This window comes from Zootoca vivipara, chromosome 10 (assembly GCF_963506605.1).
Source record: "Zootoca vivipara chromosome 10, rZooViv1.1, whole genome shotgun sequence".
NCBI lineage: Eukaryota > Metazoa > Chordata > Lepidosauria > Squamata > Lacertidae > Zootoca > Zootoca vivipara.
In genome coordinates this window covers 3,535,929-3,561,758 of record NC_083285.1, presented here as the reverse complement: position 1 = coordinate 3,561,758, position 25,830 = coordinate 3,535,929, and the positions used below count along the sequence as shown (strand labels likewise).

General features: G+C 44.6%; 1 protein-coding gene across 4 annotated transcripts in view; it reads right to left on the bottom strand.

Annotated features, from left to right (window-relative positions):
* The window catches only part of CACNA2D1 (calcium voltage-gated channel auxiliary subunit alpha2delta 1), a 412,878-nt gene that overhangs the window by 307,179 nt on the left and 79,869 nt on the right, over positions 1–25,830 (bottom strand). For all 4 annotated transcript variants that reach the window (XM_035127294.2, XM_035127296.2, XM_060279497.1 and 1 more), the window contains exon 3: positions 23,462–23,578. In XM_035127294.2, the coding sequence (XP_034983185.1) occupies positions 23,462–23,578 (117 nt within the window). The remainder of the gene's footprint in view (positions 1–23,461; positions 23,579–25,830) is intronic.

Genomic DNA, 25,830 nt, shown 5'->3' with positions numbered 1-25,830 from the left:
CATTAAAACAAAAACAAGTGTAAAGACAAGACTAAAGCAACCTAAAACACACCAGCAATATATGTTTTGTTGTCCACCACCCCAATCTCTAAGCAGTGTAAGATTCCAGGGGTTCCAGGCATTTACCCAGGGTCCTGGGTTTCCTATTTGGAATGAGGCACAGCTCAGACTGTGGCATCTTTATGATAGGTGGTTTGCACATATGCACAATCTTAGCCTATGATGGAGGGGTTCACAGCATCTACACTCCAAAAGGGTCTTGTTTCTCTCATAGCCACAGCCTTAGATTCAAGCAGAAATCAAGCATTGTGCTCTGCCTCTCTGGATTTCCAGCCTGCAGATTTACTTCTAGGTTACATCACATCAAACTCTGCCCTTAAACTCTGGCTTTCCCCCCCTTCTCACTGTCTAAGAGTTGGAAGAGGGGTCCCACTCATTTGCCATCTGGGCCAGAAACTCCTCTCTTTTACTTCCTTAATGGCCCATCACCCACACAGTTACCTGAACACAGGAAGCTAGCCTGGCTTGGATAGCTGGGTCCAGGGATTAAATTCTGCAGAAATTTAGAGGAGTTCGGCACCCACAAACTTCTAACACTAGAAAAGGGCAGCTCCAACTCAACCCCACCCCTGTGGAAAATAAGCAGAAAATGAAGATCCAAAAGCCTGGGACAACCAGAATATCTTTTCCTAGCACCTAAAAACAGATAGTGATATATTAGGGGATAATGGTTAGGGGTCAGAGGTGGTCAAGAGGCCAACACTGGGACTTTCTACAGGAAACCTGGAAAAATACACTTCTGGTGACATATGCAATGCCATATTATTCCTTCCCATTTGCTCAGCCCCATGCCCTAATCTCAAATGGTTATGAGGCCTCACCTAAATGACAGGACAAGCGCAAACACAGCATTAATGGTCCATAGTAATTCACCCCAAATATTGAGGCACTTCACATCACAACATCAAAAGGAGAGGTGTCTCCTAGTGACATGGAAAAAGTTTGATGGAGTTAAAAATATCAACAGAGAAAGGAAGGTGGGCCCATCAGAGAGATGTAATCTGAAGGATTTAATATCTCCTTGAAAAGTTAAAAATGACACCTCTGTCACTTTTCCAGGCACAATCCTCTACTTTTAATCTATTTGCTTGAAAACTCAACGTAAAATTGAATTTCAGTGACACAAACAAGTGACAGGGTGTAGATTATTAAGCAGGACATCCCTTTAGACTCTGGGTGCTGTTGTTTTGAAAGCCCTAAAACGTTTTGACTGATTTTACAGTTTAAAGGAAATGAGGAGCACAAAACCTATGCAAAACACTGTTGGAAACTTTATGATTTTGGCTTACCAACAAAACTGGCTGCTAATGAAACACATATTGTACTGGAAATAGAATACATTCGATATCAGTCATGCTCTCTGTAATTTTGCCATTGATAAAATGATAATCAGTGGAGCGGCAGTCTATGGCATTATGCTTCCATGAGCATGCTTTGCATTAAAGTGCAAATAAACCTAGTACAAGCTAGTTTTCAGTGAGCACTGAAGCAGTTATGAAAATAAACTCTGTGGAAGGTGCACAGAAGCAGCAAGGAATCTGGAAAGATGCCCATGTCACCATGAAACAGCAACTTGACACATACAGGTCTCAATAGAACTGCAGGGAGGAATAGCTTCCCTGCTGAACTGAACACAGCATACAGTTAAATAATGAATCAGAGGCTTGTAACCCAAGTTTCTCGGAAAAGCAGAGCCACTTCTTGGGTTGCAACAGCCACAAAGCTACAACTTATACTGACCTCACAGCAAAGTGTTACAATTCAACACCAGCATTACGAGAAATCTCTCAAGTACGGAAATTCTTAGGAGGCAAGTCATCTCATCCTTAAATAAAATTAAATAATTCACACAACTTTTTCTTGATGAATAATTCTTAATTTCTGTGAATCTTTGTGGTGCACATCTATCATGTTTACTCAAAAAGATTTTATCCCAAGAAAGTGTATTCAGTGTACAAGTAGTTTGCCACTTTTTCTTACAAATACTGTACAGTAGTGTTCTCCAACTGTAGCCCAGACTGTATGATTTGAGATGAGGTTCTGATAACCATTGCCTAATTCCACCCCCTAATTAAAATCTGTGCCATCGTCCTCTCAGATTTCAAACTGCCCCATTCTGTTTTTCATTTCCCTCTCTGTTCTTTTGAAATGAAGTAATTTGCATAAAAATGGATCCGGAGGGATCTACAATGAATTTTAAATAATCTAGATGAACAGAAGCACCATAGGTGTGTGTAGCTACTCCCTGTATGGCTTATTTGTCTGTGGTATGTGTGTGTGAATACTACAAATAAATGGATAAAAAACATTGCCCTGGTCTTCCCCAGCCAACCATAACCACCCTACCATAAGGAAAATGGTGATCAGGTGCAAAAGGCCACATGATTGGCCCTACCCACACAGTTCTGGTATTCATACACAGTTGATTCATGGGATCGTATCAATGGCAAACACCCCCATAGAGTCGCAGGGATAGATTGAGAGTCCATCCAAGTCTGCACTATGTTCCTGTACAGCAGTGGCAGGCCACACAGTTCCTTCACCTGCACCAGCCAGCATGACCAATGGACATAGATCATGGTTGCTGTAGCCCCACAGCATGTGGAGGGCACCCCACTGGCTAATCCTGCCCTATAGCAAACAAAAAGGATTGTTCTCTTCAATCTCTGACTCAGGGTACTCAGAGAATTGCTGCAAGCATTAACGGCATAGTCTGTTTAGTATTTCAGAGTGGGCTGAGCATTAATGAGTCACCCACCCAAGTCACAACTGTGTGACAAAACAGTAAAAAAGGAACATGCCCAGAAGCACTAGTACAAGAAAACTGTAACTGAAGGGGCAATATCAGAAGACTCATAACACCACTGGCTATTTTGGGTTTAAGACAGCTGATTTCTTGGCTTATTCAGCAAGAATAATTTTATTCTTAATCATTACAATTTTGATCACATTCATATTTTATATACAATCCTAAACACACCTTGATAAGTGGTAAATCACAGTAAGACTTCCAGCACTGCAAGGGACCACAAGAAAACTTACTTCAGTTGCTTCTGCATGGTGAGCTGAAAGCTTGTCTGCCCTTCTGCTTGCCCCATGCCTAGAAAGCAGGAGGCCGAGCAGTTTCCCACCTGCTTCATGCTTTCTGGGGATGGGTCTGAGCGGTTCTGCGTTTCCCCTGGAGCTTACCCCATACAAAAACCACTCTTTATACAGAATCGGAACAAACAACAAGCCATGGAAAACCCTATTGCTGTTTGGTCAAATTCAGCAGTTTAGAATAGAATAGAATAGAATAGAATAGAATAGAATAGAATAGAATAGAATAGAATAGAATAGAATCATAGAGTTGGAAGAGACCACAAGGGCCATCCAGTCCAACCCCCTGCCAAGCAGGAAACACCATCAAAGCATTCCTGAAAGATGGCTGTCAAGCCTCTGCTTAAAGACCTCCAAAGAAGGAGACTCCACCACACTCCTTGGTAGCAAATTCCACTGCCGAACAGCTCTTACTGTCAGGAAGTTCTTACTAATGTTTAGGTGGAATCTTCTTTCTTGTAGTTTGAATCCATTGCTCCATGTCCACTTCTCTGGAGCAGCAGAAAACAACCTTTCTCCCTCCTCTATATGGCATCCTTTAATATATTTGAACATGGCTATCATGTCACCCCTTAACCTTCTCTTCTCCAGGCTAAACATGCCCAGCTCCCTAAGCTGTTCCTCATAAGGCATTGTTTCCAGGCCTTTGACCATTTTGGTTGCCCTCCTCTGGACACGTTCCAGCTTGTCAGTATCCTTCTTGAACTGTGGTGCCCAGAACTGGACACAGTACTCCAGGTGAGGTCTGACCAGAGCGGAATACAGTGGTGCTATTACTTCCGTGGATCTACACGCTATACTCCTATTGATGCAGCCCAGAATTGCATTGGCTTTTTAGCTGCTGCATCACACTGTTGACTCATGTCAAGTTTGTAGTCTACCAAGACTCCTAGATCCTTTTCACATGTACTGCTCTCAAGCCAGGTGTCACCCATCCTGTATTTGTGCCTTTCATTTTTTATTTTTTATTTTTGAGTTAACGGTGGGTTCTCCAGAGGAAAGCGGCAGGGCAAACTGAAGTGTGGACGAGGCCTGGCTGTCACCACCATAGTGACATCTAACATTTACCATGCCTCCAGGCCCTGTATTTCACACTCAGATCCCTTAACAAGGCACAACTGAACATGTTCACCATGCCCCCCCCCAAAGCACAACTCATGAAACGTGAAAAATGAAGATAGAATCTGGCATAAGAAGAAATTTTGCAAGAAATGGCACACAAAACATTAGTTAAAGCTCATGCTGTGAAGCTCAAGTTGTGAAGTTAACTCTTTAATACTTGCACAACTTAGCACAGCTACATCTAATGGTTATAACACTTACACACATTTTACCTGCAGAATTGCAAATTCGTAGCAGCATTATGCTACCTTTCCAATTTCATGTTCTAACATCTTTAAGCATAATATTTCTTTGTAAACAGAGAAGTTTGTTACAATCACAAAGGAATAAAAAAAAGAATTATTGTGTGTGTGGAAACAAAAGAAGTCCTCACAGTAATCATTCATCTTCACAGCTCGCCTGCTTTATCACCAAATTAAAATAGCAACACATGAACCATTGGGTTTTTAATAATTATACCAGTCTCATGAGCAGAGAACAAAATTTATTGCCTAGGGCATTTTTAATTACAAGGTGACTGAAGTTTTCAAAAACGATCTTCTGAATTTAACTTACAATTGCTTTTCAAGGAACAATTCCTAAGACACAATCACTGCTCTTTGATTGGTGGAATGGTCATTGTTACAAACATAGCGTTCTTATAAACACAACCAATATATCGAGAAGCATTATTATTTACACTTGCAGTGTTAAATCCACTAAGATTAATTGCCTCAGATAATTCCCATTTGTACAGGTATGGCTAAGCAGCAGACTAATAAGGGAGGTGTTTCAATGCTAGTCCTACTCAGAGCAGGCCCATTGACATTACCGGACATGACTATTCTAGGTTCATTAATTTCAATAGATCTTCTCAGAATAGGGCTACTAATACCTACTAATATTTGCACCCTGTGGAAACAAATGCAAATACTTCTGAGGCAGCCATGTAAGTAGCAGATAAACTGCCAGTCGACTGATGATGCAGTCATCAGACCTGCAGAAATACTGTATTGCTGCATATGCTTTGTATGTGATCAAGTCTGGGTGTAAAAAAGGGGAGATATTGCTGAGAGATTTGTCTTGGTTGGCTTAAGCCAGGGGTCCCTAAACTTTTTAAACAGGGAGCCAGTTCACTGTCCCTCAGACACTGTTGGGGGCTGGACTACAGTTTGAATAAAATAGTTTGAATAAAAATATGAACGAATTCCTATGCACACTGCATATATTTTATTTGTGGTGCATAAAAAAAACAGGAAAAACAAGACAATATTTAAAATTAAGAACATTTTAATCAACATTAACTTACAGTCATACCTTGGTTTAAGTCTGCTGTGGTTTGAGTACTTTCGGTTTGAGTACTCTGCGGCCCCAGAAGTGTTTACTTCTGAGTTCCGCGGCGCGCGCATGCACAAAAGTGATCTGCGTAGCACGTACATGCGCAGAAGCACTCTATCAGCGCTTCGTGCACTATCGCCACTCCGTTTAAGTACTTTTCAGGGAGCGAACAGCTCCCCAGAACCAATTGTGTACTTAAACCGAGGTACCACTGTATAAGTATTTCAATGGGAAGTATCTGGGTCTGCTTTTGGCTAATGAGATGGTCAATATCCGGTTCCATATTTTTCAGTGCAAGTCATGGCAAGTGATGCAAGTGTTCATCAGTTAGTCTGGATCTGGTTGGAGATTTCAGATGTTTCATTTGGGAAAAAGTCTGCTCACAGACATAGGTGCTGCCAAAGATGGTTGCAATTTTGAGTGCATGGTTCCTGAGATATGTCTCAGAGGGGAGAGATGCATAGGAAATAGTGAGGCTGATTGATTTGAATGTGTCTTTCAGAGAGTCACAATTCTGCAGTTCGGCCAATTCCATTTGGTAAATCGGATCAACAATTTCTATGTCAACAGAAAATGGGTTCCTGAAGCTTTCAATTAAACTAATCAAGAGATGCCACAGAAGTACATGTGCAACCACTCTGAGGCTCTTGCAGCATAGCTGCCAAGTAAGAGGTTGAAGCTTTTACATACCCTCCAACATTTCTCCAATGAAAATAGGGGCATCCTAAGGAAAAGCGGGACATTCCAATCAAATCAAAACAGGGACGGCTTCTCTAAATCAGGGACATCCCTGGAAAATAGGGACACTTGGAGGGTCTGCTTTTAGGCAAGGGAATCCCCTGGGCAAGCATCAGATACTTAAATTCCAAACTCCAGCAGCCAACAATCGGAATCTCTCCCAAAACTGAACCTTAGAAAGGCTTTGGATGTTAAAACGATACATGCAAATTTAGTAAGCACAGTTTGAGCTGAGATTCCAGTATTTGTGCATATCATTAACGTCCAAAGCTGTTGGACAACTTCAAGAAAGAATATGGGAAATAAATTAAAGAAAGCTAGACATAAAATGAAAAAATGGGCCCAAAGGCAACTATCCAAAAGGCCAGGAATTGAGATACTGTAAGTGAAGAGAGTTGCGATGCCAACGAAACCCCATCACTGAAAGTCAAGCCAAAAAGATGAAACAGTGGTTCTTTCACAATCTGCCAAGCAGTACTAGTTTTTCTGAAGGTTAGCTTCTTAACAGGGCTTTCCAATACCCTCATCTTTATTCTGTCAAAAAGGCTGGCATAAAAAAAAACCAGCCCTGAAAAGGTCCTGATCTGAAGCAGCAGCAACTATATAAAAAGGGCTTCTTTAAAATTATGTGCCAAGTATACACATGTAATCATAGATGATAAGAATAAGGTATCTGTAACTTCAGGAAATGGATCAAGGACCTTTACTGTGCTGGGGCCCCACCAACATAGCAAGTCTTCCAGAAGCTTTGGGTACTTATTTCTTTGTGATGCAGAGACAGACAGCTGGGTTCCTAGGGAATTTAGCCTTCTGTGCTAACAAATACATCAAAGGTCAACGCTGCAAAGGAAGTTGACAAAGGCTGCCCTCAAGGAATATTTCTAACATGGAGATTCAACTAGAAAACCTGAATGTTTGATAAAGGCAGCAGGTGGGTACTTTAAAGCTTGCAAGGGAGGGGAAACTATAAGAAAGAAGGTGCCTGATGAATGCTCTACTTGGAATCTTATATACTGCCTTGAAGAAAGATGACCAGAGAGATTTCTACATGAGCATAATGCCCAGGGCCGGCTCTAGGTAGACCCCCGGTGGTGCGGTGCGCCAGGGCGCCGGGCCAGTAGGCAGGGCGCCGCGCGGCAAAGCCGCACGGAAACCATGCTGCGCCCTCCGAGGGCAGGGGCGCCGGAGCGATCTCCGCCCCTCAGCGCCAGGGCGCGCGGCCTGCTCGAGACTGCCCTGATAATGCCTAAAATCCAGGAAATGTCTTGCATATTTTTCAGACATCATTGCAACAGAGATTGCCTCAAACCTTTCTTGGCCAATATCCTCTCAGTTATTAATTGTAAACAGTCCCTCCAGAGCTCTTACTGCAATAAGCTAGCTGATAAGATTTTTTTATTATTATTTCAAAAGGGTACTAAATATCATCTCTATATTGCTATGGACCTCTGATTCAGAAGGTCAAGATAATGACTCACTCCTGTTTGACTAAAAAATGATATTGAGAAGAATCTATATTTAATGTAGAATGAAGATCAACAGCCTGAACAGAATCCAAAGCAAAACATGTATACACACAATAATTTACATTTATGGTTTACTTTCTCAAAATGTATGCAGCACATACATGCATAACCAGTTACCTACTATTAATACACCTTAGCAAGCTTTGACATGATCCATTTTAATAAGCTCAGAGCAAGGGAAATGGAAAGAAACCATATAGAACAAGTTGAGAAAAGCTCGACTATATACATGCCACATTTCACAAGCCATCTTTCCCCAGCACCTCCGCACTTCAACTATTGTTACCCAAAAAATTATTTAAAAGCTGTAATATTTCTGGAGGCTTAACAAAACACATACAGTGGAACCTCTACTCACAACCACAATCCATTCCAGAGGCCCGTCTTTATGGCGAAATGGGTCGCTGGTAGAAGTGCTGTTGTGTGCAGGCGCATTCGGCATCAGCCTGCTTCTGCACACGTGCAGATAGCGGCAGCCGCTTCTGCGCATGCGCGAATCACAGCAAACCTGGTGTTTACTTCCGGGTTTGCCACAGTCACAACATGGAATGGGCCTGAGTAGAGCAGGACGTAAGTAGAGGTTCTACTGTATTTTTGTATAGCAGAAGCATACTTTGGAGAATAACAGATTGAAACAGGGCAGTCAATGTGGGGTCCTCCATATGTTGTTGCACTTCAAATCTCATCAGGCCCAGTCACCATGTTGACTATCCCTGGGTTATACAAACAAAACAATGCTACAGTTTGGGCTATACTATGCAACTCGAGGGACCCAGGTGGCGCTGTGGGTTAAACCACAGAGTCTAGGGTTTGCTGATCAGAAGGTCGGCGGTTCGAATCCCTGCAACGGGGTGAGCTCCCGTTGCTCGGTCCCAGCTCCTGCCCACCTAGCAGTTCGAAAGCACATCAAAGTGCAAGTAGATAAATAGGGACTGCTCCGGCGGGAAGGTAAACGGCGTTTCCGTGCACTGCTCTGGTTCGCCAGAAGCAGCTTTGTCATGCTGGCCACATGACCCAGAAGCTGTCTGCGGACAAACGCCGGCTCCCTCGGCCTATAGAGCGAGATGAGCGCCGCAACCCCAGAGTCGGACACGACTGGACCTGATGGTCAGGGGTCCCTTTACCTTTAGTGCAACTCGTAGCCCATCTAGGATAAGGAAAACTCTGATCCTAAAACTCCACTACCTTGCGTCTATACCGTACTCATTTCATGTGAAAGGCTTTGGAAATAAATCCCGAGAAAAACTCTGTACCCATTGCCTTGTGGGACATCTTCAGGAGAATGAAAGGCTAAGGAGCATGGGGCAGGGGGGCAGCTGCCCTCCCCTAGAAGCAGGGCAGCTGGAGAGGACAGGCAGGGGCGCTGCCTGCTGTGCTCTGCCTCAGCCTGCTTGGCTGAAGTGAAACGGCAGCGGCAGCGAAGCTGCCTCCGTTGGAAAAACCTGGACCTGGACCTGGGCTAACTTCAGCCCACACTCCTTCAAGTCACAGCAAGCACAGCACAGAAAGTGCTGCCCCCCAGTGCTCCGCGGCACCTCATTTGCAGCTTCGTTGCTGCTGCCTCTTTTTAGTCACTGCTGCCATTAAAGGCAGGAGTGCAAGCGCGGGTGGCTCCGTGTGCTGCCTTGCAAACGGCCCCCTTTTCTCTGGAGGGGGGCGTGCACGTTGACCATGTCTCCTGGGGGGATCCTGGCCACGTCATTGCCAGCTAGCCGATCGGGTGGCTGGGGTGTGTGGCTGGTGTGCCCCCCCCAGCTTTGATCCTGGGTACGCCCATGCTAAGGAGTAAACCCTACACAAATCCTTAGTGGAGTCCCTAAGATGGTTGGATTGCCTCTTATACTCCTCCTTCTGGCAACTCCTGCAGTTAAGCTGGTACCAAATGTATTGCTCTGCTTTTCTTTGGACTGCATCTGTGAAGCTGAGAGGAAGGTACTGTCGTCTGAATAGCCCAGGACTCTGCCCAGGCTTGCGCCCCGGAGAAGTCACTATTAATGCAGCAAAAACAATGTGGGAGGCAACAGTTGTGAGCCACTGGTCTCTGCAGCCACAGTAGGTGCTGTGGTTCTCCAGCGGTCTGACTTCACCTCCAAAAGCACACTCCATTGTCTCTCATGATGGATGTCAACTTCAACTCCAGTAATGCCTAAAGATATGTTTCCCTATAGTTCTGAACCAAATAAACCTGGCTTCCTACATCAATAATGTTATGTATTGGTTTAAATTGTGTACATGAATCTCACTGTTAAGTTTCTACTGCAATAAAGAAGATTGTTCTTGTTAGACTTGACTCCTAGCATATCCTTGCTAGCATGCTGAATGACTGCACAGAGCTGATCACACAAGAGCTGACATCTGCACCCACGACTTAACAAATAATGTCTTAAACAATTGTTTATAGGAATGGCTGTGCATGTATAGCATGCAATTGGAAATCTCCAAAGCAACCATCTAAACATAAGAGGATTGGTAACTGTCAGGGGGACACCCCACAGAGAGCCGCCCCCTGTCATCCTGACAAGCTCCTCATCCAGGGTCAGCAGGAGCAGCAAGTCAGGAGAAAGGAATGAGGAAGTGAGTGGGGAGGAGAGAGGGCTCTTTCAGGAATTGGAGCCCCACCGTCGCTATGAGAGAGGGCCAGGGGAGGAGGAGTCTGGAGAGATGTCGGACACAGGGCCACCAGAAAGGAGACGGTTTCCTCCGACACCCGAATTGAGGTGCACGCCCACCCGTAGGGCCAGGGGGCGGTGCTTTGGGGTGCCCAGGCTTTTATGCTGGGCTAGAACCTGGAAGAAGCCATTGTGGGGTTCTGACATGGACTAGGCAGTCATGTTTGCTGATATCTTTGCACTGTAAATAATATCATAGCTGCCAAGTTTTCCCTTTTCTCGCGAGGAAGCCTATTCAGCATAAGGGAAAATCCCTTAAAAAAAGGGATAACTTGGCAGCTATGAATAATATGCACAATAAAACTCTGAAAGACAAGACGGAGTGGAGCGTTATTACTCAAGAGTAGCCGCAGACACCTCTGACAGTAACATTTGGGAGGCTATGATTATGTACAAACTAGGGCTGTGCAGGGACTCCCCAGTCCTCCCTGTAGCCCTGATCTGTGGCTCCCATATCAGGGTGATTCACCCTATAACAGCAATTAATGTCTGTATTGTTTGTAAGTGAATTTGCTGCACTAGAAAGAGAGAGCACCTAAAGTTTTAGTATGCACTTGAATCCCTCCTGAAAAACACTGACAGTCCAGAGTCACCCATAGAAAGCTTGAAAACCATTGGTCTAGACAGGCCAAACCATCTATTCAGAAGCAGAAAACCAAAACAAATTGTTGGTGCTGCCTAGAGATAAAAAACCAATGAGAGACAGGGACACAGAGCAAGAGCAACTGTTGACCAGCATGCCAGAAACCTCTTATGTAGCTGTTGGAAGACTGGGATCAAGCTAGACAGGGTACAGAAAGACATGGTTGTCATGACAACTATCCCAGCACAGATGCAGCCAAGCTGAGATGGGAGCTAGTCCTGACAACAGATCCCTCTCTTAGCAACCATGTGTGTTTCTCAGGATGTGGGGGGGGAATAAGAGGCAGAAGAATCCCTTATTTATAATCTTCTCTTTTCAAACAGGATTGTTGCTGTACCTCAGCAAGTGCCCCATTAACAAATTGAGAGCTTCTCCGCCCACTACTAACAATCCAATTGGATTGTCTAAAATCCCAGTTTTATGTAGGGACGAATTATTTATTTAACACACTTCTATCCTGTTTTTCTTCCAAAAGACTTTGGGTGGAATTCAACACACAGGGAAAATGCACACAGGGAATGAGGTCTGGGAATGAGGGAAACCTAGTCTGGGTTTCCCTCAACCCTTCTACATTTAGGGGGCATGGAAGGAAGATACACCTTACATTCCTTTGGCAGGTTTCATTGGCGTGCTCAACAGATGAGAGAAAATATTAGATAGATTTTGCTGTAAGGTAAAAGTAAAGGGACCCCGACCATTAGGTCCAGTCGTGACCGACACTGGGGTTGCGGGCAGCGCTCATCTCGCGTTATTGGCCGAGGGAGCCGGCGTACAGCTTCCAGGTCATGTGGCCAGCATGACTAAGCCACTTCTGGTGAGCAGCGCACGGAAACGCCGTTTACCTTCCCTATTTATCTACTTGCACTTTGACATGCTTTCGAACTACTAGGAACTGCTGGGCAGGAACTGGGAGCGAGCAACAGGAGCTCACCCCGTTGTGGGGATTCGAACCGCCAACCTTCTGATCAGCAACCCCTAGGCTCTGTAGTTTAACCCACAGCGCCACCTGCTGTAATTTGGTACTATTCATTATGCTTCCAATACTATACATAGCATACAGTCTGATTAGTTGAAACTATGTGTGTGTAGTTTTTAATTCAAGCATGCAGAGGAGGATGTGTGTTTGGCAAGAAGCTGTAAATAAAGTGAAAGGTCACTGTTGAGTGCAGTCTTTCTGCACGCACAGAGCCAAATAATTGGGTTAGCCTAGACTGAATGACATTTAGCAAAACACAGAATGTCATTTAATAGGATAGTATGGTGATGGTGGCACTGTGATGATGGCACTGTGATGGTGATGGTGGCACTGTGGTCTAAACCAGGGGTTCCCAACAAAATTTTCTCGAGGACCCCTCCTCGAGCCGCTATTGTGACAAGGACCCCCATTAATTCCTACGTGAACTGTAGCTTCCGCGAAAAACAACGCTTTGTTTACAAACACTACTGTTTTGCAAAGAGGAGGGAGGGGAATGGAGAAGACAGGGTACCTGCGCAGTAGCGCACAAATGAAGCCAACGCGCGCAAAGCATCTTGGAGAGGTGATCGTTAGTAGAATGCGCCCGCTGCCTCTTTGCAAAACAGTAGTGTTTGTAAAGCGCCACCTAACGGCATACAGCAGAACTACTGCCTCTATCTAATTCTAGTTTTGCGCTAGACTCTGCTCATGCAGGAAGCGGCCAAAACAAAAAATCTGTTATCATACGAAATATATTTAATATATATTTTTAGTCTAATAGCATCTTGCGGATCCCTCTGGCATAGCTCGCAGACCCCTGGGGGTCCGCGGACCACCTGTTGGGAACCACTGGTCTAAACCACTGGGCCTCTTGGGCTTGCTGATCGGAAGGTCGGGAGTTCAAATCCGCGCAACAGGGTGAGCTCCCGTTGCTCTGTCCCAGCTCTTGCCAACCTAGCAGTTCAAAAGCACACCAGTGTGAGTAGATAAATAAGTACTGCCGTGGCAGGAAGGTAAACTATGTTTCTGTGTGCTCTGTCCCATTGTGCCAGAAGCGGTTTAGTCCTTGCTGGCCACATAACCCGGAAAGATGTCTGCGGACAAACGCTGGCTCCCTCAGCCTGAAAGCGAGATGAGCACCGCAACCCCATAGTTGCCTTTGATTGAACTTAACTGCCCAGGGGTCCTTTAGCTTTACCTTTACCAACAATTTGAGCTGTACAGTGTACAGTGATAGCTACTGAGGTATTTCCACCAGTAGACTGCAGCTGGAAGCCAAATGAAGGGAATTCACACCCTTACCCCCAGGAGTGTATTACCCCCCAAGAACCATTAATGGCCACCATTTCCAGTTTAATAGTTATTTGGTATACAGTGGTACCTCTGGTTAAGAACTTAATTCGTTCCAGAGGTCCGTTCTTAACCTGAAACTGTTCTTAACCTGAAGCACCACTTTAGCTAATGGGGCCTCCTGCTGCTGCCGCGCCGCCGGAGCACAATTTCTGTTCTCAACCTGAAGCAAAGTTCTTAACCCGAGTTACTATTTCTGGGTTAGCGAGTCTGTAACCTGAAGCGGTTGTAACCTGAAGCGTTTGTAACCCGAGGTACCACTGTATTAATATGAGTTTGCCACTGCCCAGTGTGTAAGAAGGCCTTCAGGACTTCTCACACAAACAGAAGTCTTCCCGCGATTTATGTCCTGCACATATGCTCCGATTCCACTCAACCAGGGAAGCAAGCAACCCTCCTCCCTCTTCCAATTGCTGCTGATAAAACGCCTCCTGGGATGAGGAGCAAGGCCTCTCTGCCACAAGCCTCCTTGGATGTAGTTTATGAGCCAATCGGGACAATGTGGGAGTAGCAATTCTTCACGTGGCAGGCAGTCTCCACTCCACTCCACGAGAAAGAGAACTGAGTATCTGCCAAAAGAGTCCCCAGGCTAAGTCAGTTAATTGGTTTCTAGGCAGACTAGCTATGCCCGTTGCAGCCTCATCACATGGATAATGGCAAAGTAGTCACTGTTTAAAAGGAGGAGGAGGCGGCGGCAGCAACAGCAGCGGCAAGCCACCTGGTTCTCTCTTCTAACTAGGCCCTGCTGATGTCAGCTAGCTAATGCCACGAGGGCTACAGACAGAAGGGGCACTCCGTGACAGCACAGCTTTGCTGCATGCTCCCAGTTGCTGAGAGTTTCACCAGCAGACAAGACAGACGTCCTGGCATCTGTGAGCTGTAACTGAACCACAAAGGCCAATAACAATCTCAGCTCATCGCTGGCATGCGGCTGTTAGAAACCACCCAGTCTGTCACCATACCAGTAGTCTGGGACGCTGTTTTGTATGCTAATCATAGACACAGTTTAGTTTATTTATTATTACGGTCGAGGACCAGCTCTTAGAAGTAAAATAAAATAAAAATAAAATGGATCCCTTTGAAAGAACAGTTTCTGGGAGCGTAACGTATATAAGACGCTTTGAATAAGATTTAAAAGAAAATTATTAATTATATAACAATGCTAAAAGTTTAACCTTTAAAATAGTGGCTGCAGAAAGCTGAGCCTAGCTCACTCGGGGTGCCATTGAGGAAAAATTCAGACGGGCTGGGAAGAAAGTCTGTGACTGCATATTTGAGCACAGAATCTTGGTACAGTTCTTAATGAATATAGAGGGTTTGGGGAGTCTGGTTTATTTATTAGATATTAGGTTGGTTGACAGCACTAACAAATTCACTAGAATAATGAACAGGTTCATTAATTCTTTGGAGATTTGAAGCATAGATTCTGTTTGTGCTTGCCTGCTCGTTTTCTTCCTTCCCCTTCTTTATTCAACTGTAACCCAGTGGGTAATGCTTGCCCTTTTTAAAACGTTTGTACAGTGCCGAGTTTTGACAGCAATAAGTCTTAATAATGCTTGACATTCATATATTGTTTTAGATAGTGTTCAGAGCAGTGAGTGGGGGAGGTGCTCACCCATAGTCACAGCTGAGAACAGGCTAAAATATTAGTAATTAGCTTAAAATGAAATCAGAAAATAAAATCCTATTATTACTGAGCCCATTCCAAAGTTTAGACCTTGTCACATTAGTGATGGCATCATTAGGCATACAGGGGTCCAAGTACCTCTCCCAGCCTCTTACTAACAACCCTTTCACTCGAGTACTTTAATTCATTTGTTTGGAAACTGAGGTGCAAGGCCACAGACTAAACCAAAATTACAATTCATTCTCTAGAATGCCTCCACTATCCAGCTGGTGTGTGTAAAATATACTGTTATAAGTTTTTTGAGGGGAGCCCCCCCCCAAAAAAACCTAGAAATATGTGTTGAATTGGTGGGCATATGAGGATTTAGACACTCATCCTGAGACTTCTCCACCAATCTACATTACATCATCATACACAAAATAAGGCACACATTGGCACCAGATCCACACTGGTGCTATGGAGCATGTGCAAGATTCCTTCAGTGCCAATGGGGATGGCAAGCTAAGAACTTGGGCAAGGAGGCGGTGGCAGTAGACTTTATTTAGCAAGGAATGGTTGCAACACATTTTTGCTATGAAAGCCCAATCCACCACAAAGCTCTCAATACCGTAGGTACGTGGTGTGCTGGTCTGAAATTCGCAGACCCTACAAGAGAAAAACAAAGTAGGTGCAACATAGCAGCTGCTGCTCTGATGATGTGGTCTTCAGGAATTCTCTTTCACAATTCACACTTGCTCTTGCCTCCTTCCTGCCTTGCTCCTGCTTTGGACAAGCATCCTGAATGACTTCTCTTTCCTTTCTACTCCTGTGTTATTTCTTCATGATCATTTTTCTTCTTTAGTAACACTGCATACTTAGGTACTACTATCTTGCTTCACCTAATGCAATCCCATGGAAATCTATCCTGACTCTGACTGTTCTTGAGTCACATTCTGACACCTGACATAGATACCGTACGCTAGAAACCAGTTGCTTGATCCATCTAGTTCCCAACTCTAAGCCATGATTGGTTGGCCAGCGATCTTGTGCAGACCATGTTCACTGGCAGGCTCATGGCAGATAATGCTCAATAAATTCGGTTATTATTGACATATGATCTGTTAAATCTTGGAACTGTGCTTCCCGGACTGAGAGTAAGAGCTGCATCTTGACTTCCGGTCTGTCGCGGCGGAGAGAAGGACGCAGGGACTTCGCGCGCCGAAGTCCCTGGCTTCTCGGAGGGGGGGGAAGTCCGCAGAGCGAGCGGACTCCCCGTAAAAGCACCGGGTAGAGAGTCCCGGTGACTCACGCGCCCAGCGGCTGCTCCGTTTTGCGGATCCCCCGCTGCCCGAGAGCTCAGTAGAGCGATCGAGAGCCGGCGGGGTGGAACCGCGGGAGCCATTTTGGGCTTAATCTTACCTCCGTGAAGTGAAGCTCCGAGTCCTGACCCGGCAAGCGGCGGATTCTTCCGAACAAAGTTAAAGATTTCCATAAAGTAAGTGGAATTTTGATTACGGACTCTAAATTCAACAATTGGAAAAATAGGAGAGACTTTAAAGTAACGGAAGTCGGTCTCTTCCTAATGGAAAACTGGGAGGCACTTTAAAAAGATCTTAAGCCGAATGACGAAAAGCATTTGAAACTGTGGACCCGAAAGAAAGAAAGACTTTTTCGAACCCTCTCAACTCCCGAGTCTTGAACCCCTTGAGGTACAGCATTAAAAAGGGGGAGAGTGTTTTGACAGCTGTCAAAAGCTGTCAAACTGTCAAAAGACTGGGTGGACTTATTGCACTGTTGTGATCAGTAAAAAATTGACTGAAAATGTGTTAGAACTATTTAACATTGGAATTAAGAATGGATTTGTGATTGAATAAAAAGACAAAGGAAAAGAGCAGCCAAAATGGAGTCGATCGTCTAAGGAAGGAATTTTCCAGCACCCTTTGTTCTCCACATCCTGTTTGTCTGCGGTCAGGAAAAGTATGAAAACAAAGTACTCTCGAGCCTTCCAGGAGGCTGTGCTAAACTATCTACAAACATGGGAGGACATTTACAAGGAACGGCAACATCCCAATTCACTAGCAGATGAGGTTGAAGTCCAAGTCCAGGACTCAGAGGAAAATTTGAACTTGGAGACTGTGGAGATTGAGACTGGTTGTCAGGAGAAACAATTTGATGGAAATTTTAAAGAGGACTTGGACTATAAAAAATACACTTGGGATGAAGCAAAGCAAGGACTACAAAAGGAAGAAAAACAAGCAGAGCAAGAAAATGAGAAGCAAAGGAATGGACTTGAAGATCCTGGGGGGGTTGGAATGTGGGGCGATGTTAGTGAGGAATGGGAAAGACAGGGGCAGAGGGGGACAAGGGCCTGGAGACGGATATGGGAAAGAATGGGTGTGGGATGAAAATTTTAGTTAAAAGGTTTATTTTTAGTTTTTGAAAGACGGTTTTCGAAATTTTGGCTTGTTAACGGAAATGCTGATCCAATTGGGGGAAAAGATTTAGGGAGAGGAGATGGGGTGTAAAAATGAAAGAAAATATGCTGGGTTTTCTGGAGGGAGACATAAGAACGGCCTAGGAAAGTATTTAAGTCAATGTAAATTTTTGTAAGTTAAGTTAGGTTTTTAGGCAGAAAGCTGCCTACTCTCCTCTCCTTACTCTGAGCTACTCAGTGGCAGGGAGTGCTCGGGGGGGGGGGGGTGAGAAGGGGATACAAGGGAACCTTGGAAATGCTGTGCCCTACAGGTTCCTCTTGTGGCAGGAGGGGGCCTGTGGGAGGGCAGCATGGAAAAGGAGGAGGATTGAGTTAATAGTATAAGAAAAGGATTTTAAACTGAAATAGAAAACCCGCCATAAGCTTTTAGATTTTGTCTAGGGAAAACCAGGAGGAAGACTATCGAGGAAGTCACAATTTTAAGGTTAAGAATATAAGAACTGGGGAGTTAATTCTCCCCTACTATTGTTATGTGTATGTTTGTTTAAGTATGTTTATGAAAGAGCTGGGGGAAACCAATCCTCAGAGCTCCTCCATTCCTGTCCCTTCAGTGGCAGGGGGGGGGGGAAGAGGGGGGAGGAGGGGGGGTCAAACCCAGCTCACAATGGACCCCCTTGGACTCCCAAAGCGCACGGGTTTCACTGGTGGCAGAGGTGGACCAGTGGGTGGAGGGAAGACGAAGGGACAGTGTTGTATTGTATGGTTGTGTAGTTGTGTAGTTGTGTTTGAAAATTAATAAAAATTATTATAAAAAAAAGAGCTGCATCTTGTGTAACCTTTTTGTGTTTTTTGTTTTTAAATAATTTTTATTGAATTTTACATAGAGAAAAAGGAAAAAAAAGAAAATTTAAAAAAGAAATACAAAGATACAAAAATAACAATATTATCACACCTTATCTCTTCAGACTTCTTCACTTCCCCTTCTTACAGTCCTTGTTGATAATTAACTCTTGCCATTTCCAAATCTTAGCTAAACATCATAGAATTATGACCTATCTCATCTTGTGTAACCTTTTTGAAAGATATGGAAAGATATGGTTGCAATCTTGGAAGTCGCAGATATGTCATATCCATAAAAACACAAAAACAGTAGAGAATACAACCTCTGTCACTCCTACTTCTACATTTGCTTCACATATGTTTTATTGCTCTCAGAACATTAATAGAAGCCTTGTAGGCTCTACACCTCTCTTTGGGGCATATATGTGAATCTAGCATTTATGGATTATCCTTTATTCTTGTAAGCTACTTAAAATATTCCAGGCTAAAGAGGATACTTTTAACAAGGCAAAGAGTGGCTCTGAACCACTAAACAGGATGCTGGAATTTCCCTCTGACCTTGGCTAAATCTTCCAGTTTGATAGCTTTGAGAGTGCAATCCTGCTTTCCCACTTCTGGGAACTCCATCTATGCCCTGTGCAAAGCTCCCAGCAGGTCAGGGCACTGAAGTACCAATTTACTGTTTTTCACTGCAGTTAACATAATTAAAATGAAAGCCATGACTGACCTATGTTAATCCTTTGTGACTGGGGCCATGGCTTCACGGATGTCTTTGACAACTGCTGTACATCCCATGCTCTTATCTTACTCTCAATTTGAGCAAGAACAAAAAAGCGGGGGGGAGAGAGAGATTTTGTTAATGTTCAAAGCATGTGTTCAGTTTCTCCAATCTTCAGTTTGGTTCATTGTGTAAGAGATTACAGATAGATACCACATTTTATTTTAATAAAGAAAAAGCAGTCTTTCATCCGAATGTCATCCAGCGTTCGCCATGAACTAGCTACCTTCCAGGTGAGGACGCCTCTAGGCGTCTATGGTAGATGAGATACAAAGCTCATGAGCAGATGCTGAGGATGCCCTTTGAGGCCCTAACTCAGGGGTGCAAAACCCATGTTGTAGGACTCCAACTCCCATTAGCGCTGGCCAACACAACTGGCCTTCGTGACCATTCAAAATTTGTGGCTACCTCTTGAGCCTAGTCTTCTCAGATTCGCTACTGTGAGCAGAGACTTCTGGTTCTGCAGCACCTCCTACCAGGGGTGGACCTTGGTTATATGCCACAGTGTGCAGGGCCATTTGACGCCCTCCTTGCAGCCCTCACAGCACTGCTTAAGCTGGGCTTTTGGAAGGAGGTGCAAGGCTCTGGAAGGGCCCTAGAGCTCTCTTACCTCCTTCCTAAAACCCAGTAAGCACTTGCCTAGCTTTGGGAAGGAGGAAGGAGGACTCTAGGAGCCTCTCACCTCCTTCCTGAAACCCGGCAAGCTCTTACCAGGCTGTGAGAAGCGCCCTCCTCAGCTGGGCACCCAGTACGACTGCACTGCCCATGTTGCCCTAAAACTGCCCCTACTACCTGAAGCTGATATTTAATCTTCCATGTGCCCCCATTTCAGATACTCCATTGCTCATTCAAGATGATTTTTGCACGAGCATTTCCATATGCAATTCAACCAGCTGAGTTGAGGGTTCATTAACTGTGAAATAAAAAAGAAATCCCAACCTGGCTAACAACGGACTGTTTTTAAATTCTATTTCATTTGTCTCTTTATGTTGACAGAAAGCAGAAGAGTTGTATGATACAGTCTGAATTAGACTTGGATTAGATTTACTTGCCTTCCAAAGATGGGGAAATCTGTGACCTTCCAGATGGTGCTGGACTCAAGAACACTGGTCATGCTGGTTGGGGCTGATGGGAGCTGGAGTGCAATATCCTGCATTGCAGGGGGTTGGACTCGATGACCCTCAGGGTCCCTTTACAATTCTAGGATTCTATTTTTCACCACTGCTGCCATAAAACCCACTCTAACTGGACATATCAGAAATTGAGGCCTGGGATTATTTATTTAAAATATGTAAACCCTGCCTTTTGTTCCACCAGACTCATCACAGCAGACCTACAGCACAATCTAAAGTACCGCAATAAAAGTAATTTCATAGATCAAAGCAACCACAAACTAAACAGCAGCAGCATGCGCAGCACCAATAACCCACAAGAACTCAGCCCACAAAACCTAGCAGGCAGTACACCACAACTCCAGAACAGAACAATCTAAAAGATAACTGGGACAGAACACGACAAGTTCATCTGGGGTGCAAATTCAATGCAACTACTGAAAAGCCCCCATCCCCCCCTCTGCAGATGACCTGATTGACTGGGTAGGTCATTGCCATTGAGTTCTGACCTTTACCAATGAGCCAGTCCCAGTTTCTGAAACTAGCTAGTTGTTCTGAAAATAAAGTGACCAGAGCAATAGGCACTGTAATGAAATTGAATTTCATTTAACATTATTAAGCAGAAACAAGCACGGTAACTCTGAAACAAGGAATTTTCTGAGCTTTGCATATACAGGTACTGTACTCTGAGCTCTGAATTTTCTGAGCTTTGCATATACAGGTACTCTGACAGTGGACTAAACTGATCATATGAATTACAGTTGCTGAGAACAAGGATATATATATGCATAGCTGACTGTGGAAGCAGTACTTTTCATTTAAATTCTTTCTTTGTAACCTGATAAAGCAACCCACTACTTTTATATTTAGGGAAAGTCATCACCATTCATATTTGTTTATTTTCATCATTCTCAGGCTTTGTCTCTGTGCAGTGCCTAGGGAGTATAATTTATTCTGCCAATTCCCTTGGCTATGCTAGCGCATGAACTGTTGATGTCACTCCCTGACATCTTCCTCAGGGCAACACTACAGGCCATGTTCTTCTCTTGCATCATGTCTCCTCTAGGACTCTGCTCTTAATTAACACTTTGAGACATTTCAGCTCCCAGCAATAATACCCAATGTAGTGATTAGTGATGGTTACAATAGCATGCCATGTCATTCCAGTCTTTAGGAGACAACGGTGAAGCTGTAAATACACATATGCCTGGATTTAAAATATGAACATCTGTGCATCACTCAATGGCCACTTAGAAAAATCAGTAAGGCAAGCAGGGAGCTCCTAAAAGACACAAATACAGGTAGGAAGCTTGTAAGAACCTACCCAGGTTCAAAAGATAACAAGAGAGCATCACAAGCATAACAAAATACCCTGGGGGAGGGCAGCACATCGAGAAACGATGAAGCCTAGTAATGATAAAGAAATCAGCTGGCAAATCAGATGCAGGAAGCACAACATGCCTTAATAGACTGGACCTGAGCAGAATAAGAAACAAAACACTCTTAAAAGAGCGACCACAGAGACTCCCAAATCAGAAAATAAGGAATATTAGTTTACAAGAATGTTCAGCAAGGAGCAAAACAACAGGGTGAGCACCTAAACGGGGACACCATGTATACAAGATTAATGATGCAGCAGAGTTTCCTGACTCAGAATTAAGAGTCTTGGTGGCTTGTAATGCTTGCTGGAATCCAAGATGGTCTTTATGGCCTCAGAAATTCTTTTGCTTGAATTTTAGGCTAAGGCGCAGGTAAGTCCTCCAAACCTCCCCACCCCATGCATCTATTTACTTTCAGTGGTGCTCCAACAAAAGTGAAAGAAGAAGTTCCCTTGCAGACCCTGGCACCAAGCACCAGATATAAGAAGACCACAGACAGAGAGACTTCCCTTCCTTGCTCCATTCCACCATTGCCAAGGAGCAGCAAGCCAGATAAGTTGTGTGTAGGAGAGAGACAGGCTTTGGACAGTCTCTGGAAGGGACACATCAGATCCCAGCATGCTCCCAATGACGTGACTGGAGGCATGGCAGGGATTGATTTAGCTCAGAAGGCAGGTAAAAATAACAATAAGCTTCTTTTTGAATTGGGGCAGGAAGAATCTGGATTTCTAAAATTCTGAGCCTGACCAGCGGAGTTTACTCCATTGCCACACAAAGTCCAATCTCATAGCTAGTAATGCATTATGACTTAAGGGGAAAGAATCAGACTGGTGCATAGAGATCCAGGTCTCTTGATTTCTAGTTCCAACCTTCATGGTGAAAGCAGAATCCACACGCTTACACTTGGTTCCATTGCCACTTTCCTAAGAGCTTTGTGAGCTACAGGTGACATTCAAACAGCCGCTTAGACTCACGAGTCCAAGAAAAGTTGGTCTAAGAGTCTTGCATAGGCATTTTCTGCCACAATCAAAGATCACAAGACAATTCCTTTTAGATGGTATAATCCCAGTGAGCATATTTTATTGAGGGTGTTTCAGATCATTTCAAAATTCCCACCCAGCGTTCATTAAACAATCCGCATCTGAAAGGCAATGGGTGGCCAAACCTATTTCAAACAGCTGCAAGGGTTTTAGTGTGGCTGCTGCAACGGAGTGAGAGGAATCCTGTGTGATTTTAAAGAAAATTGATGAATAGCAGCCATGGGGTCCCAAATTGGATGTGGGATGTATTAACCCTTTACTCCCATGTCATCCTTTGATAAAACCATCTCCATTGTTAGCATGGGGTTGCTGCTGCTGTTTTTGTTCAAGAGCAAGTCTCACACTGCTTGTCATTCTCACCCACCGCCTGTCATCGCACCACTGTGTATTTATGCAATACAAGTTATTTTGTAGTGTTGTGTGTCCTTTTAACAGGTTTTTGAGATTTTTGATTAGCATAAAATATATCCATGTCACAAGCCTCAATGTAAGAGTATCAAACAACCTTTTTATACTCCTGTTTGCCATCTGGCAAATGGTCCCCAGTCCGCCAATCAACAGCCCAAGCATCTGCCCTCTGCTAGCCAACTAAGAAGTGGATTTTCCATCATAACGTCCCAAGTCATCACTCTGTCTATATCTCATCCTATATACATCAGGATAACACTGCCCAAGATTTCACAGGGGAAAAACCAGACATGCTTCATCAACTGAACATGAAGACTCAAGGCGGGAAAGTTACATTAAACAACAATTCAGAAATATAAATAAGAAAATATCAGTCTATACAAACCACCAATGCTGTGGATCTGTTACTCAGGAGTTTTTCAATTTCTCGGGCTGCACTTTCTACCAGCTGCCGTGCATTGTTGGCCTCCACGGTATATAAGTCTGTGTTTCGCAGGTATATCTGAACAAGGACAGAAAAAAGAGGCAGTCAGGCACTGTTATGAGGCTAAGCATGAACAACAGAAAATTCATGGCACAAAAGCTGAATCTCTTCCCCACCCGCAAGCAATTTTCATCTGACACTGGTGGTCCTATTAGAATCAAGGTGTTGTAAAACATCTGGTACTTGGTCAAAGTTGTAAGACGGAGATGAGGCACACTTTGATGTTACATCTCTTTGGTTTTAACATCCCAGAGATGCATGAACTCATGTGTACTTAACTGTGAAGCTCTTAATGCTAAATAACAACTCCTATTTCATGAACACCCAATGTAGGGCCAATTTGCATGTCTCCAAGGATACAGATGTTTGCCATTAATAGTTTCGTACACTAGTGTAGGAATGACCACCAGGCGTGAGGCACACCTCCGCCCACAGGCAAGCCGCAGCTGTCTAAACACCATACCCTTGATCTAACCTTTGGCTTTCTCAGTAGTCTGCCATGCATGCCCTGTCTGTGACCTTTGCCTCCTTCTGGAGAGGCATGGCTCACTTTCCACTTGGTGGGAGCATGAAGTGGTGGAGCAGGTCTCACAAATATAAGAGGAAACATATGTGTCAGCTCATGATGTAAAAGTGCTAAAGGTGAGACTGTTCCTAAAGGTGTGCATATTCCTACTAATAAAAGGAGCCTCTGGCGATCTAGCAATCAGCTTGCTAACGCACAGCTCACATGCAACAACTCCTCCTGTTACATCTCTTTCACTTCATGGGCGTACCCAGCGCGGGGCAGGGGGGCAGCTGCCCCCCCTAGAAGCAGGGCCGGCGCACGAGAGCAGCACTGCCAGCGGGCAGAAGCCGAGGCAGAGCACAGCTCGGCGGAGCGTGAGTTCGGCGTTCCCGCCCGCCGCACCCTCCCTCCAGCTCCCCGTCACGCCCTCTGGCAAGGCCAAGCATGGCGGGGAACCAGAGAGCGCGATGGGAAGCTGGAGGGTGTGGCGGGCGGGCGGGAATGCCGAACTCGCGCTACGCTGGGCTGTGCTCCTCCGCCGCCTGCCTCTGGAGACTCCCCCGCTGCCGTTGATGCTGCTACAGCCGCCGCCGGCCCCCTCGCCCGGCAGCCATCGCACTCCGGCTCCTCCCCCTTCCCTTCTGTGCCTTGGCCCCACTCCTTGCCCCCCCTAGTTTTGATTCTGGGTACGCCCCTGTTTCACTTCACACTAGTTTCAATACAGAGGACTTAATCACCTTTATCTTGGTTTGCTAATACTCCTCTTGTGGGTTACACTATTTATATTCTCACTTTTCTGGTGGGCGGGCACCTGAAGTGGAGCAATGCATGTATGTACTTTGATCGCTCAACACTTAATGACTCAAAACTAAAGCCCTGCTCAGCCGAACTGCTCATGCATTCTACCAACACAGGAGCAGGGCCACACCAACTAGTCTCAGCCCTGACCTCATGTATGCTGACTAGCCCCACTCCTGGCACCCATGCACGGGTGCAAACATATATAGGCTCCTTCCCTGTAGACCAGGAGTTGGAAACCTGTGCCCCCCCCCAAGTGGTAGTGCATCTGTTTTGCATGAAGGTCCCAGTTGAAATTTCCAGAACCTAGAGATAGGACCAGAAGAGACCTGTCTGAAATTCTAGAGAGCCAATACTAGTCAAAGTAAACAATACTGAGCTAAGATGGACCAATGGCCTGAGCTTTCTTTGTTTCTGATGTTGCTGGACTACAACTGCCATAAGCCCTGCCCATGAGCTATGCTGACCTGGTCTGATGGGAACCCAACAACATCCAGCAGGCCACCAGAAGATGGAATGAGATGACCTTAAGCCTGTTTGTGGTATTTCATCTATAGTGGCATTATGCTATAGTAAAAAAAAAATCTCTTTGGTAGGAAACTACTTCTTTGTTCCTTTCATAGAGCTATGCTGTTAGGAGAGACATGAGGGAGAATGCCACCAAAGATGGATAGAAAGAGCAGGTTAATTAGGAATAAAATGAGCAAATGCCCCCCAGAAACCTGCACACAAGATAATAATAAAAAGGTAACCCTCCAAATTAATTACAATCAACAGTTTTACTACTGACCTCAAGAGGATGTGCACTGCAGTCTATGAAAGCAGATACCTCAAGGCTAAGTAAGTAAATAAATAAGGAAAATGCATTTATCAATTTAACAGATGTCCTGAGTTTACACAAACATTATGCCCCTGCTTAGTGGGTGTCACATTGTCTTAAGGGAAGTAAACTCAGGCAGAATGA